This window comes from Sturnira hondurensis, unplaced genomic scaffold (genome assembly GCF_014824575.4).
Source record: "Sturnira hondurensis isolate 20B ecotype Veracruz unplaced genomic scaffold, ASM1482457v3 Scaffold0005220, whole genome shotgun sequence".
NCBI classification, from domain to species: Eukaryota; Metazoa; Chordata; class Mammalia; order Chiroptera; family Phyllostomidae; genus Sturnira; species Sturnira hondurensis.
Window position 1 is genome coordinate 3,382,124 of NW_028077851.1, and position 15,845 is coordinate 3,397,968.

Genomic DNA, 15,845 nt, shown 5'->3' on the forward strand with positions numbered 1-15,845 from the left:
AACAAACTTTGTAAAAAATACATAATTTATTATAATTTTTAAATATGCTAAGATTCTCAAGGTAATGAATATGTTAGCCTCACAATTAATTACAATGAATATAGCTTCTATCTGTGCTCTACTTCATTGCCAATTTTTTTTCATAAATTTATAGTCCTTCCACTGTGTACTTACAGGCAAAAACAAAATGTTACAAAATGTCAAACTCTAGTTCTGTATTTTCATGTGACAGATTTATTTCAGTAACAGGTAATTTAGTGACATAAGACATGTTTGTTACATGCAAATATTGCTGTGTCCTGGGCTATCCATGCCTTCAGAAATTTGATATTTCTCTCTGAGTTGATTTCATTGGATTGCAGGTATGAGCTAGTGGAAGATCACATTGTTGCTCTTCTAGCTGTTGTGCAAGATTGCCCAAGCATTAGTAGTATTTTCCTAGTTGAAACTCAAATTGATTTCTAAAATACTCATGATCATATAACTTGGAAAAATTAAACAAAATCTGGGCATCAAGATATCAACCAAGGATATTTTGCATATTATGCTACTATTACTTAACATATACATAAAAGTAGACAGAAAATAGTTGGCTAATGTGCTTAGTAAAAATTGAACTTGGAGGGAACAGGAAAATGTATTGAGGATAAAACAGTGACATGTCTTTGGAACTTGAGCCATAGGCATGGATCTTTTTTATCCACTCCCAAGAACATTTTTTGTATTCTCTGAGTCCCAATTTAGAAAAAGATTTTTGAAATTCAAGTTTGTATCAAAGAGATTTGAAATGATTGCATTCACTTTGTGGGAGAGAGGGTAACAAGTGGGGGAAGGTGCCATTTTTTAATTGAGAAAATGAGTACTTGAAAATTTATTTAAAAGTAAGATTTGCCAGAATAAAAAGTTCAGTATAAAGGTTAAAAAATAGAGTCAAGGAAGTCTCAGAAAAATACAGACAAAAAAAAATTGGAGAAAAAAGGTAAGTGACATAAAAGGATTCCATTCCAAACATACAAATTCCAACTAACTGATAAAGGAGCTTCAAAAAGAGAAACCGTGGGAATGGATGGTAGAAAATCATCAAAGGAATGTTAGAATTCCCCTAGAGGTAAAGCATTCAGGCCTTTAGATTATAAAGGTTCGCTAAGCATCTAGCATTCTGAAGGAAAGAAAATCCATATTTATCTCACTAGTGTGGAATTTCAGAAGTACAAGGACAGAGAAAATTCTTAATGCTTCCAGAAAGAAAAACCAGGTCACCTACCAATGAGTGCATATCAGGCTTAGCATTACCCACCTCGTCAGCAGCCCTGGTTGCTAGGGGGTGATGGACCAATGGTGGTGACATTCTGAGGCAAGATTGTTTTTATTTTAGAATTTGGTACCAGGCCAAACTATACAAATGTGAAGACAAAATAAAGACATTTTCGGATATACAAGGTTCAGGAAGTTTCCTTCTACATCACCTTTCTTAGGAAGTTACAAGGGAGTAATCCAAGAAGGAGAAAGACATGGAAACAAAGAAGAGTGGATTCAACCAGGAAAGAGATATCCCAAGATAACAGCTGTGCAGCAAGGCCTAGAAAACGACCAACCTCCCAGTGGGAGGGCAAGAGAGGGCTCTCAGAAGAAGGGAAAGTGTGAATAAGGGCTAAGGAAAGATTAAGAATAGTAGTCAAATTAACCTCTCCCTCCCCCCAAGAATGATGTGGGGCTGTTAGAGAAAGGAAAAGTAGAAAACTACAAGAAATTCATGGAAATCAAAGTTAAACTATCTCATCAATTTAAGCATTTGATGAAGTGTTTGTTGTTTCTGTAAGTCTCCTTGGATGGTCCTGGCAGACACTGTTAGGGCACAAGTGAAAGGAAAGTTAACATACTTCCTAGCCTGCACTTGACCGACATATTATCATGAAAATGTTGGTGCTGTTGTACAGGCTTTCAGCTTTTAGAATCAGGCTGTGGAGAGAGCATGAAGGATTGGGTTGTGGTTGTAGGAGAGAATGTTAATTATCTTAATATTAATAAAAACGTAAAAATACAGGTAGTAGGAGGTGGGGGGACGTTTGAGAGAAAGAATGTATGGGCACTATTAGTGTGTATGTATATATACACGCACAGTGGGGAGTTAGGATTTCATCCAAAACTGATAGAAAAGACGAGAGGTTTATGTAAAAGTAGTATAACTTTCAAATACTGGGGAGGAACTTGATGGAAGCAAGGGGCATAATATAAGTAAGCCCCTCATTTATTCATTCATTCATTTATTTATTTATTTATTTATAGAACATGAATTGTACTTAGTTTTTTTATAAAGGTTTTATTATTTTAGAGAGACGGGGAAGGGAGGGAGAAAGAGAGGGAGTGAAACATCAAATGTGCGGTTGCCTCAAGCACACCCCCTACTGGGGACCTGGCCTGCAACCCAGGGATGTGCCCTGACTGGAAATCGAACTGGTGACCCTTTAGTTCGCAGCCCGCGCTCAATCCACTGAGCTACACCAGCCAGGGCTCATCTTAATTTTTAAATTGGTAAACATTGTCGTAAAGTTTAACAAAGTAAGAAATAAATTTTTCCATGTTTCTTTTGTGTATAGTTTAATAATACAAAAAGTGCATGTATATACTTTATAAGCTAATAAGTATACAAGTATTGGGTATATGCTGACTTTTATTGCTGGTAAAGACGTGCTACCAAAAGTTCAGAGATCACCTCTCTAATCAGTTTAGTTAACTTACCACCCAGGAAATACTGACCCATTACAAAGATGAGGGGAATAATTTCATTTGGATGGGTAACCACCAAGAGCCTCTGACAGTCTCAGTGTGGGGTAATACTAAGAGCTTTGTTTTAGAATTCATTAGAGGTCAGAAGACCTGGAATTGAGACCCAAGTTGGACAGTTACTTGCTTGTGATCTTTACTTAATTTCTTTAAACTTCAGACTATCCTGGGGGAGTTTGCAGAGAATTCTGAAATGTTTTTGCTTGCTGTGGGATGTATTCCACTGTGTTATCATAAACCCTCTATGCAGTTGATGTGTAGTCAAAGATTTGTCTTGAAGCCTAAAGATAGATGGTGAAAAAGCACCTGACCTAGGCTTGACACGTGCTAGGTGCTTTTAATAAATATCTGCGGACTTTTAATCTGAATCTTACTTAGTCAGTTGTACATATACATTGTGTCCTGAAAGTTTTTAAAGAAGAATTTGGTAATTTGCTTCCTGCCTTTCCTAGTTACGAACAGCTATCACTCTCAAGCCCTTACACATTGATTGGTCTCATTTGGAGAGAAGTACCCAGGAAGGGTGGTGTATCTCAGTTGGATTCAGCTGATCCTGGATTCTCCTCTGATACCTACTGCACAGGATTGTTGTGAGAATGAAAAGAGACAATGCATTTGAAATGACAAAATAAAGGACTAATCCTTATTAGGGGATTGCTTTATTATTGTTGCTAAAGTTTTGAGAGTCTAAAATGAATAAGCTGTCCTGAGTAGTAGGACAGTCTACAAACTACAGCCTCTGTCCTGCAGAGTAAAATGGTGGGCCTGGATTCCTTTTTCGTCCTCTGACTGGAGTTTTTCCCCTTTTTACTGCTCATTTTCAAAAGGTACCACGTTAGCTATGTCTTTCTGAGAAAGACATAATCCCCTATATTGTAATCCCCTATATCTTTGTAATCCCCTATATTGCCAGCATTCTGTGAGTGTCTCAGAAAGTGCCAATTGATCTCAAATATTTACGTGGACTATAACAATAACACATTTAGATTCTACTAGTAGTACTTCCGCACTAGAAAAATAATATTGTGGGCAAAAAGAAAAGATAGTCTTTGACAGACTTGTAATTTCTGGTTTTGTGCGGTCTTGTTTTATTACAGTTTTTGGCTATAACACAGAATATGTGTCTTAATTAAATAAAGTGTACTTAGCTCTGGCTGGTGTAGCTCAGTGGATTGAGCGCGGGCCTGTGAAGCAAAGGATTGCAGTTCGATTCCCGGTCAGGGCACATGCCTGGGTTGTGGGCCAGTTCCCAGTGGGGGACACATGAGAGGCAACCACACATTGATATTTCTCTCTCTCTCTCTCCTTCCCTTCTCCTCTCTCTGAAAATAAAATAAGTAAAATATTTTTTAAAAAATGAATAAAGTGTACTTAATCTGGCTGATGGTCTCAGGGTGATTAAGTGATTGAAATTCTATGTGTGTTTACATATTTTGTCAACCTTCTTTTCTGACACCTTCCCTCGAGTATATGGAAAGGTCCACTGTTTTAAAAATCTTTCTCTTAATTCCGAGACCTTCTATTTTTCCATCATGCTGAATAGTCACTTTTTTTCTATGTCTAATCATCCAAATGCTAAATATTTTTTTATTTCACATTTAGAATTCTTTTGTGTTACAGTTACTCCTTCTTCCCCACTCAGATCACAGATAGTCCTAGAGATATCATAACTCAGAAATTTCAAACAGAATAAACTTTAGCATACTACTTCAAATGGCCTTGCTGAGTATAGAAGTCTGTACTTTCACCCTGAAATATTTTTCAACTCCTCTTCCCAGTACAGGGTTTTTTGTACATAGCATTGGTCTCCATAATGCAACCACATGTCAGAACACAGCATGTTACTCTGATCTGTTTTCAGACTTTTTACACCCTCTGCCTTCACCCCATGAGAACGATTTGTTGTAATTATCTCCCATAGGAAGAATGAAGACTTGGAAATACTCCGTGCTAATATTATATAGAGGTTAAATTGGCCTGTGAGGTAGGCTGGTATTCTGTCTCTGGCATTGAACTTGAAAGTATATTAGCTTGGCATGTGTTTTCTGTTTACTTAGTAGATCAATTGAAGATGGTTTGCGTGTATTAATTTGAGAGTTTCTAATATATACTAAAGTTATATTACTTGATTTATAGCTGGAGGAAGTAGCTCTGACTCTGTCTTTTCCCTTTTTATTTGTATCCACAGGAGGAAGGCACTATCAAAGAAATTGCTATCACACATCATGTAAAGGAAGGACATGAAAAGGCAGATCCTTCCCAGTTTGAACTTTTAAAAGTATTAGGGCAGGGATCATTTGGAAAGGTAAGTCCATGAGTATGTGCTTTCTAAAAAGGTGTTTTTGGAGTTCATGTATGTTTTATATAGAGGAGAGACAGGAGTATTTTATGAAATACTACTCACATGATCTCCCTACAAGCAATATTTTTTGTGTTTCTGCATTTCTTACTATCAATAAGTGTGTGGAAGTTAATAAAGTCATTCAAAAATACATTGAACATTTTCATAAATTGGCAATATTCACTTCATATTCATTTTATCTTCAAGACCATGTAGCCTCTCTAATTGCACTTCTTGGGTGATTAAAAATCACAAAATACACCCTGGATACACTGTCCTCTTTGAGTCTGTGTAGAATTGAAAGGTGATCTTGCGGTGCATTTCTCACTCTTTCCTCCACAGTGTCTCAAATACCAGCAAGAAGTGAATGGGTACTCACTCCCAAGACACTAGTATTGGGGGTTACCACTACAAGTATGAAATTTGGGGACTTACAGTTTATCTTTAAAATGAATGCAAAGGTTGCATTCTTTCCAACCATGTTAGTTTTTAATATGGAAAATATTTCCCAAAGCCACCAACTAAAAATTTTCTTCGAGTATTCCTTGTCCCCCCGCAGCGCACCTCAGAAGTACTTCCTGTACTCCAGTTTGAGAAGTATAGTAGTATGATCACTAACTACTTGATCTGTCTAGTCCCTTTCTTAGCAAGAGGAAAATTCTGAGATTGCATTCAACTTTCAACTTGCAGGGCTTCCTTACCACCTCTCTGTGAGCAAACATTTGAAGATATGCTTTGCAAGCTTTAAAACACCAGTTTAAGCTCTCTTTTGGGTTTTGTGGGACTAGTTAGCAACTCTTGGCTAACATAGATAATTTGTTATAGCCGCTAACCTTTCTCAAATGCAAAATGATGCTTTTAATCCAAATATAGAGGCAAAACATAATGGTTGCAAGTTGGACTCCGGTCAGCTAGATTTGTATTCAGTTTTTTTTTCTACTTAATTGGTATGTGTGCTTGAGCAAGTTAACCTCTTGGAGCCCCCTTATTTTCCTTCTAGTTAGTCAGCAAGTCCTGGTTTAGGAAATATTCCTGCACGCATGCCTGCCCTTTCCTTCTCCACTGCCACTCCTCCAGTTTATGCACCACCATCCCTTCCTTGCTTCTTGAAGGTGCCTCCTGACTTGGGCTTCCCAAATTTGCCCTTGCCTAAAGCCATTACTTACTTGACAGCCAACATGAGCTAGCCTGATATTCTACCTCTTTAACCTTTTAGTAACCTCCCTTTGCTTTTAGGATAAAGGTAAATTCTGAAGCTGGCTGAGGAGTCCCTGGGTCAAGTCCCTGGCTACCTCAACATGACTTTATATACTTTTCACTAGCTGTGTTCTGGCCTCATTGGCCTTCTTTTTCAGTCCTTAAGCACCAGACTCCACCCTGCCAGAAAGCCTTTGCATATGCTGTTCCCTTTGCCTGAAACACTCCGCCACCCTCAAGCCTTTCTCATCTAGTTGTTAGCTTCTCTCCTGCTTATGACCTTAAAGAAGTCTTCCCTGCCATCCTGACTGATTCATAATCCCTTTGTTTTATCTTCTGAACATTGTAAACTTCATCTTCACAGCACTCATCGCAATTACAGTTTCTCACTTGTATAATTATTTGCTTATTGGCTGTCTCCCCCACTAGACTGTATGTTCAGTGAGTGCAAGGGCCATGCCTTGTACCATGTGGCAGCGTTGAACTAGTGGCACAGTGCCTAGCATATGATCCTAGAAAGGATTTAATGAATAAATAATAGTCCTTGACGTCATAGGGTAGTAGCGATAATTAAATAAGGCCAAGTACATAACACCTGCTATGAAATTGTATTATCATGCAGTGTTTATGGATAAACCCAAATAGAGGGGTTTATTTCTATACTTTAGATTTTCAGGGAACACAATATTTAAGTTCCCCAGAGTTAACATGCTTCTCCCTGTATTTCTTTAAATACCTTACTATAAATAACAAACATTTAAAACAGGGCGTCTCCTTTCTTACTCATCGTAAAAAGCCAGTCCAAGCCAAGGAAAAAAGGATGACCTGTCAGAGCCTAGAATAGCTTCATGGGGGAGTTCGAAAGGTCAGAAATGCTCTGGTGGGGAAAGATCCGATGACATCTGGGACTGCTGCTGTTTTTGCTACGCTTGACTGGTGAACAGCCAAAGGGACTGGATTAAGAGCACCCTGAGCAGGGGCACAAAACTGGGTGGCTCGCTTGGTTCTTGTCCCAATACCTTCACTGTAATACTAGGCAAAGTGTTTAACCTCTCTAATCCCTGCTTGGGCAGCTATAAAATAGGCATTGCTTAGTAGGCCTACCTCTCAAAACTGTAATGATAATGTATTACAAATACTTGTGAAGGTCTTTTACAAACTAAGAAGGGCTGAAAAGTGTCAAGAATGTGATTTCAGAGAAGGATGAAAAAAGTTCGGAATCCACAAAGAGAATTTTTCTTGTACAATGGCATAAAGAAGCTTGATTAGAGAATCTTAAGAGTGAATAAATACCAGATATATCCTAATTACCTCTACCTAATTAGAATTTATTTCTCTTAAAAAATTATTACCATATTTTGTTGTGTATAATGCACACTTTTTTTCCCAAGTTTTTTAGGGAAAAATAAGAGTGCACATTATTACATGGGTATAATAATGGGCATGATAATTCCATATACAGTGTACACAAAACACACGCAGTATACACGGGAGTGTGTTATCCATGGCAAAATATGGTAATAATCTCTGATATCCATTAACATTTGAACATCATTCCATTCTTAGGAATTACCCTGGTTAAGAATGCTTTTCTTGTCTCTGGCTAGATAGCTCAGTTGTTTAGATCATGGTCCCAATATCCCAAGGTTGTGGGTTCAATCTCCAGTCAAAGCACATACAAGAAGCAAACAATGAATGCATAAATAAGTGGAACAACAAAGCAATCTCTCTCCCTCTCCCTCCCTCCCCCCCCCCGCCACCCCCGTCCCTCCATCTCCCCCTCCCCACTTTCCTCTGTCTCTCTAAAAATCAACCAATAAAAAAGCTTTTTTAAAGAATGCTTTTCTCTCTTTAGGTTGGCTCACTGCTAACTGGCTGGAAGGAATTAAAGGGTGGTGCATGGTGAAGGGGGCAAGCAAGAGTGGTTTGGGGGGAGGAACACACCCTGCATCAGGGTTTCTGCGCAAGTTCTGGTACTCTTCGATTGAATTGAAGTCCTGGCCCATTACCTTTGGCATGATTTCTCAAAGTGAGGTACTCTGCCCTAGAATCAGTTGAATGAATCTTTTTTTTTCAATTTTGTGCTAATAGTCTGGCATGCTAGTGCAAATAATTGAGATCTGACCCTAAATTAATTCTTGATTGTAATTGTCTCTTCCCATCGGTGACAGCCCAATAGTACTGCTAGAAAATAATGGGTAGGAGAAAGAGTTCAAATTCAGGTCCATTTGCAGGTCTCTAAAGGTTTGATGGAAAAGACAGTGAAACTAATGGTCAAAGGAGTGGGAGAGATTTATTAATAGTTTTGTATTATCCATATTATAGCATAACCATGAACTATTTAGAGCAGGCTTGATTCATTTTGTATGAATCCCACATTGTATGTTGAAAGGAACTAAAAATATTTGGAAAATGAAGGTGCTCAATACCATACCTAGGAATTGTGTTCTTCAGACCTAAGTGTGTGTGATTATTTGACTTTTGAAAGGTAAGTTTTTACTAAGTTACATTAAATATTTGTGAGTAGGCTTCTTCAATGTAAATATTTTAAATTGTTCTGCCCAGCAGTGAGAAATTTATGTGTTGTTTTCATATATAGAAAAGACCATTCATTAGTGAATAATTATATGAACAGAAAATTGTGGTCAAGGGGACCTCCTATATAACAATTTTTATGGAATCAGAAGAATTTTTGTTTTGTTAAAAAGCAGAGCAATCACCATCTGTGTTATTCTTTAACCACGTTAGACTTTTCTCTAATTGTTATGTAGCCTAAAGCTTTGTGTTTCTATTTTATGTGTTACATGCTCTTTGGGATTTGGCAAACAACAAAAAGACATGTCAGAATCTTTATAGTAATAAATGGTACAGCAGGGATCTTATTTTAACAGTAGCGTCCTTTGTGAAACTTTGTACAACTTACTTCCTCTTATTTAAACACAGGTTTTCTTAGTCAAAAAAATCTCAGGCTCTGATGCTAGACAGCTTTATGCCATGAAAGTACTGAAGAAGGCCACGTTGAAAGGTAAGTGCTGCAACTATTTGTGATGTTCACGTAATAGAAATAAAAAGATTTCAATAGACATTATGTGACTCCTAGGCCACTTACATATGAAATCTGTTCCTATTACCATCTTTAAATTTACACTTTCTTTTAGTGAATTTTTCCTATTGGGCTAGGAATCATATGACTGGTGAGATGGGAGTTGCCATGTTATGAAAGAAGTATTATGTTATAAATTCATCTTGGGTTTAGGCAAAAGAAGTTCAGAAAACTAAAATTGGGTTTGATGCATCTCCAAATGAATGTAATCATTTACTGGATGCAAAATAGAATTTATTCCAAGGACTCTATCATTTTGGCTTTTGGTTTCCAAATAAGTTTTATTCCAAGCCTTTGATTTGGAAAAAAATGTAATGTAGGATTTGGCTCTTTTATTAAAAAATTAACAACCTCAAGCCAGGTTTTATTTAGTAAAGATTCATCATAGATCATGTACACTTGAAGAGCATTTGGGTTATTTTTCATTATTTTTTTTCTATTCAATTACAGTTGTCCTCATTTTTCCCACATTACTCTCCCCTGCCCTACCAACCCCTGAGCTCCCATTGTCCCTGTCCCTGGGTCCTCCATACATGTTCCTTGGCTTGCTTCTTCCCCTTCTTTGCCCTGTTATCTTCCCACCCTCTCCCATTTGGCCACTGTCAGTTTGTTCTGTATTTCCATGTCTCTGGCCCTATTTTGCTTGATTATTTGTTTTGATGATTAGGTTCCACTTACAGGTGAGATCATATGGTATTTATCTTTCAGTGCTTGGCTTATTTCACTTAGTATAATGCTCTCCAGTTCCATCCATGCTGTTGTGAAGGATAAGAGTTCTTTCTTTCTGTGGATTTGGCTCTTAAAGGCAAACAATGATTTAGAAGAAATTGCACATAGATTTTTAAATGTTTAAATCTTTTATTTAATTATTTGACCACAAAAATCTCTAGTTTTATGTATTGATCCCTAATATCATTTTTTCCTTCTTTAACTGTAATTTATAAAGCTTTTAAAATATTCTAGAAGGAACATTGATGATGGTCTTTTATTAATCCTGATGTTATTCTTCCCAATTAGTCACCCACCTTGGCCATTACCATCATTCCAAGAAATTTCACCTTCCTCTGTAAACATTGTTCTTTGCTTCCTTTCTCTTGCTCCCTTCCCAAATATATCTTAGCCATTCTCTACCCCCTGCCTTACTACTTAACTTAATTCTTGCTAGGACCAGGGAATTAAATTATATCCACAGAGCCCTATTTCATATCACTACTTTATAACTTATACTCCTGAATCCCATGTTATAAAACTGCATAGATGGAACTTATATAAGAGTTCATTCATAAAATCAGTAAAAGTAGTTTATTTTTATGTATCTAACATGCTTTGTGTTATACATAATATATGTAATGGAAACTATGAAACTCTGAGAAACCAAAAGACACCAGGAAAAGAAATAAGTGCCCACTTCCTTTTGGAGAAGGCAAACTGTTGTTGAAGAATCTCCATATTCCTCTAGCCATCCAGTTAGTTCCATATCCTCAAGATTCCAGTTGCATCTGTCCTTGAAATATTCAAAATTTCATTTGAAAAACATACACCTCAAAGAGTATTCTAGAAAAGAAGAAGAATGACAAAAGAACAAGCTCTATCAGATTTAAAGCTTACTTAAAGCAATAATAATTCATTGTGTTGTTGGGGCAAATAATACAAACATACAAATCAGTGGAACAAAATAGTAGAAAAGTATTTATATTAAATTATAACATATTTGTTACAAAATATTGAGTACTTCCTGTGCTGTATGACAAAGCAGGTATATAGGACAATGGGAAATTAAATAATTTCATAAATGTTGTCTGAAATATTCCTGAGCAACCTGGAAAAATTAGAGTCCTCTCTTAAACCCTATAATGTAATAAACAACAATCTAAGTGAATTTTGCAAGTTAACACACCAGAAAATGTGTGAGAAGATATTGAGCAAATTACAAGTTGACAATGTAAAAAAAATTTTAGTCTTTCATATAATGAAAAATAGTATAAATAGGAAATTATTTGCCTCAAATGTTATAAAATATTAATATAAGGGATTGATTAAAGGGCTTTTAACAAGCCGAATCTAGGACAATTTGAATATTTCACTAAATAATGGTAGTGACAGATTATGTCCCCACTTATTTATGACAGAATAAAATAAGAATCCATGAGTTAATACATAAATTCATTAATGGGGAACAAGGTAGAGTGCTTCCTCACATAGAATTCCAACTAACGATTGTAAAAGGTGTGATTGAGTTAGTAATTCCTAAGAAATAACATTACAACATCACCATAGGATTTCAGAATATTTTTTTGCAGTAGAATAAAAGAAATAATTTTTGAAATCATGTCCCGTTTTGCTGATGAAGAAATGTATATGAAATAATGAGTTATCATTTCGTGTGATAGAAACATACATTGGAAAGCACTTTTGCTATAAGTACAAAGAGCCATTATTGCACTTGAAAATTCTCATTGTAACATTATTTACAATATCGATAATTTAGATATTGACATAAATATTGAAAATTAGAGGAATATTTAGAAACTTATAAGATACCATTTAATAGGATATTATTTAAATGAAACATTTAAAATATTGCAAAAAGGAACTTAATTGGAAATACATGTTAACAATTATGACAGATTTGTCTACAGTAAGTATGTGAAATTACATAGATATAAACTGTAGAACAGACAGTAGAAAAGTGAAAATATCTGACTTACTGGAATTGTAGGCTGCTGGATAATTCTTGATATGTTCTTAAATTTGATTTTTGTTTTTATCAAAATAGTATGCGTATAAAATCTTACAAAATAGCAGTGCTTTTCCTACCCTCCTCCCTATCCCAGTTCTTGACTCCCAGACACAAGGACTTTTCACCTCTTTAGCTGCTGCTCCTGTCATTTACCTCCACATTCAATACTCTTATGTTGCAATTTTCTGTTTTCATTTGGAGACATAATCTATTGATGTCCTAACATGGGAGATGAGGATTTAGTTCTCTTACACTACCACTGGCACACAATTTCCCTGCTCATGTTTTGTTTTCATTATTACAGCTTTATAAAAATAGTTTCAGGGCTAAATGATATATAGTCACATTTCCTTTACATCTATAGTGTATTAGATCCGTTCTAAATTCTGTATCTACCTGTTTCTCAGTTTACTTTCTAGTTTTGGAGGAAGCCATCTTTAGTAGCTACCTCAGAGTAGACAGGGTGAATAGATGGTAAATTTTCAGTGATTTTGCATGTCTGAAATACCTTTATTCTGCCCCCTCAATTTATAATTTGGCTGGGTGTAAAATTCTAGGTCAGAAGTAATTTTCCCTTAGATATTTTAAGGCATTGTTTCCATCGTCTTCCGGTTTCCTGTGTTGCAATTGTGAGGCTTATTGCCATTCTGATTCCCAGTCCATTGTGTATAAGCTGCTTTTCCTCTTCAGAAGTATTTAGAATCAATCTACATTCTATCCCTGGTGTTCCTGAAATTTGTATAGTTGCATTTCTTATTGTGGCTTTTTAAAATTCTTCATACTATGTATGGGGTGCTTCTTTCTCTTTAAAAACTCATTTTTTTCAGTTTTAGGAAAGTATTCCAACCCTTCTTGTGACTTTTGTTTCTATCATATTTTTAAATTTCCTACATTTTTCCATGTTGTCTCATTATTCCATTTTTTAAAACATTTTATTGTGGTAAGTATAAAACATTTACAGAAAGAAACAGAAGATAGTATCTGTGAAACATGAAGACTCATAAAAGAGGTAGTATGTGATTATCATATGCCTAAAAATTAATATATAGATATCTAGTGTTCAAATTTCCAGTTGTCCCTATTGTTATGATTCATTTTTCTTTTGGCAGTTTGTTTGAATCGAGCCCCAAATGAGGTCCATACTGTGCAATTGGTTGATATCTCTTTAAGTCTTTTAATGTATGAGCTCTGTCCTCATTTCTTTTTTTTTTTTTTCATTGTACTTTGTTGAAAACACTACTTCCTTCCCCCTACCTCTTTTAAAGCTTCTGGTTTCATGGGTGCCATATGGTCTTCCTTCTCTTGGATATAAATTAGAAGGTTGTTTTTTGTTTTGTTTAAGTTTTTTTCTGTTCTTTACATTGTCTCTCTCTTTTTCTTTTTTCTCTTTTTATTCTGATAACTTTCTCATGTTTAGAGCCTTTCTTCAAATGGTTTGGGTCCTTTGCTATCTTTTCCATATTTAAGAGTGCGGTAACGAGCCCCAGCTGGCGTAGCTCAGTGTATTGAGCGCGGGCCTGCGAACCAGACGATTGCGGTTCGATTCCCAGTCAGGGCACATGCCTGGGTTGCAGGCCGGTTCCTTGCAGGCTAACTACCAGCAGGGGACACACAAAAGGCAACCATACATTGATGTTTCTCTCCCTCTCTCCTTCCCCTCTAAAAATAAATAAATAAATAAAATCTTTAAAAAAAAAAGAACGCAGTAACAAAAAGCTGATTGGAAAGGATTCGATAGAAAGAATTTGTCTATTACTCATTGGCTTCCTTCCTTTATGCTTAGATTTTAGTTTTCTCTGATCTGCTGTGTGAGTTACCACTTACTCATCTTCTGCTACTACTTCCTCTCCTGTTTTCTGTTCTTCTGAGTTTGTGCATAATTTTTCCATTATTGTAATTTCAATGGCGGTTTGGAAGGAAGTAGAAAATAAAACATCCATGTTTAACCAGAAGCCTCTTTCCATTTTAAAGTTCCTGTTAATACAATAAATGTAGTGAAATAAAGGTCAAAGTGTTAGATTAAGCTTATGGGGATTTTTGTCCTAATAAAATAGTTACTGAGCCTACAAGGTTTTGTAAACCATTGTTTAAAGCAGTTTCTTAGTACATCATCTTAGAAACATAAACAGTACTTCTTGTTCATTCTTATGTTCAAATCAGGGAGGGTTTAAAAACTAATAACTAGTTTATGAGAAAGTTATTTCAGAGGAATGTAGTTGCTTTGACAGCATGAGTGATTATTAACAGGTTCTGTATTAGGGTTTAGAATGTAACCAATTATGAGTGTAATGGAGTGTAAACTGTAATTGAAAAATAAAATTAAAAAATAAAAGTAAATAAACTTCAAAGTTAAAACTGCTTTATTGATGTTTAACCAACATATAATGCACACATAAAACATGCCTTCTTATGAACCAGTATATCCTAATCAAAATTGGATATGGTGATTTATATTTGTCATCAGATCAGGTCTTTACATAAGTAAAAGAAATAAAATTTTAATTATTACACAATTCTACCTTAGACAAAATGAAGGAATTCTTTAGTGAGTGAATCTCACTGCACATTTTCAACTAAAGAAAGTCGCAGCAGTGTTACATGTATGGAAACTATCTCACAAGATAACTATAATACAATGAAATTATCTTGTTCTAGCCCCTCATTCTATAGAGAAGGTAGCAGGAAGCCCTTGAGCAGTGAAAAGATTTGACCAAGGTAACTCATCTAGTTATTATTAGCATGGCCATTAAACTATAGCTTTTGATCCCCAAATAATGTTTTCATTGTGGTAGAATAATAGAGTAGAAGAGGGATATACAGTAACTATATTGATGGGTATTTTTGCTGCTTACTGAACAGAGGAGTAATTTTTAAATGATAAGCTTTGTAAAGGTCTGTATAATTTTTGATGTAGGTAGAAATTTGGAATATAGCTTTAAGATACTGGGAACTTAGTCCAAGATTATATAGGTAGCAATAGGAAAAAGGCAGATTTGGTCTAGACTGGGCCAGAATTATCAGCAGGCCTAGGTGATAAACATCATTCACATAAATTATAGAAAGGACCTATTGGCTCTAAGACACGGGAGTTGTAAATGATAGGACAAGGTAATGAAATCAGAGGTTGGTTTTGAATTTGATATACTAGCTGGGCAAATCAATTAAAAATGTTGATCAATTAAAAATGTGAATATCTGCGTTTCGATGTCTACATAGACATCAAAAGCAATTGATTTCTATTTCTGGTTTGACCATTTTCAGTCACTGGCACTTCCACTGAAAGTAGAAAACTACTAGAATGGGAAACAGGATTTTTTTAGCTTCTTTGTTTATTTTTCCCAGAGGTCTCATTATCTGTGGTCCCTTTAAATTGAAAAGAAAAACCAACTCATCTTTCTCTCAACCCTCCAAAAAGATTCTCTTTACCATTCTTTCTATTTAATCTATGGTGCACCCATTCAGTCATTCTGGCCTGAAAAATAGAAGTTATCTATGATTTATCTTTATTATGCAACAGAAAAAAATTAGAAATATAATGAATGATCATTTTCACCTCTTCAATCCAACACAATTGTAGTACTTCTCAGAATGTGTTGTAACCATTTATTAATTTATCTGTTATTCCCGCCAGGTTATGAACTTCTTGAACATTATTTTATTTGTATTTGCCTCACAGTGCC

At 35.6% G+C, this 15,845-nt stretch overlaps 1 protein-coding gene across 5 annotated transcripts in view; it reads left to right on the top strand.

Annotated features, from left to right (window-relative positions):
* RPS6KA3 (ribosomal protein S6 kinase A3) overlaps positions 1–15,845 on the top strand; it is a 109,740-nt gene that overhangs the window by 53,096 nt on the left and 40,799 nt on the right. For all 5 annotated transcript variants that reach the window (XM_037046246.1, XM_037046247.1, XM_037046244.1 and 2 more), the window contains 2 exons: positions 4,973–5,089; positions 9,266–9,347. In XM_037046246.1, the coding sequence (XP_036902141.1) occupies positions 4,973–5,089; positions 9,266–9,347 (199 nt within the window). The remainder of the gene's footprint in view (positions 1–4,972; positions 5,090–9,265; positions 9,348–15,845) is intronic.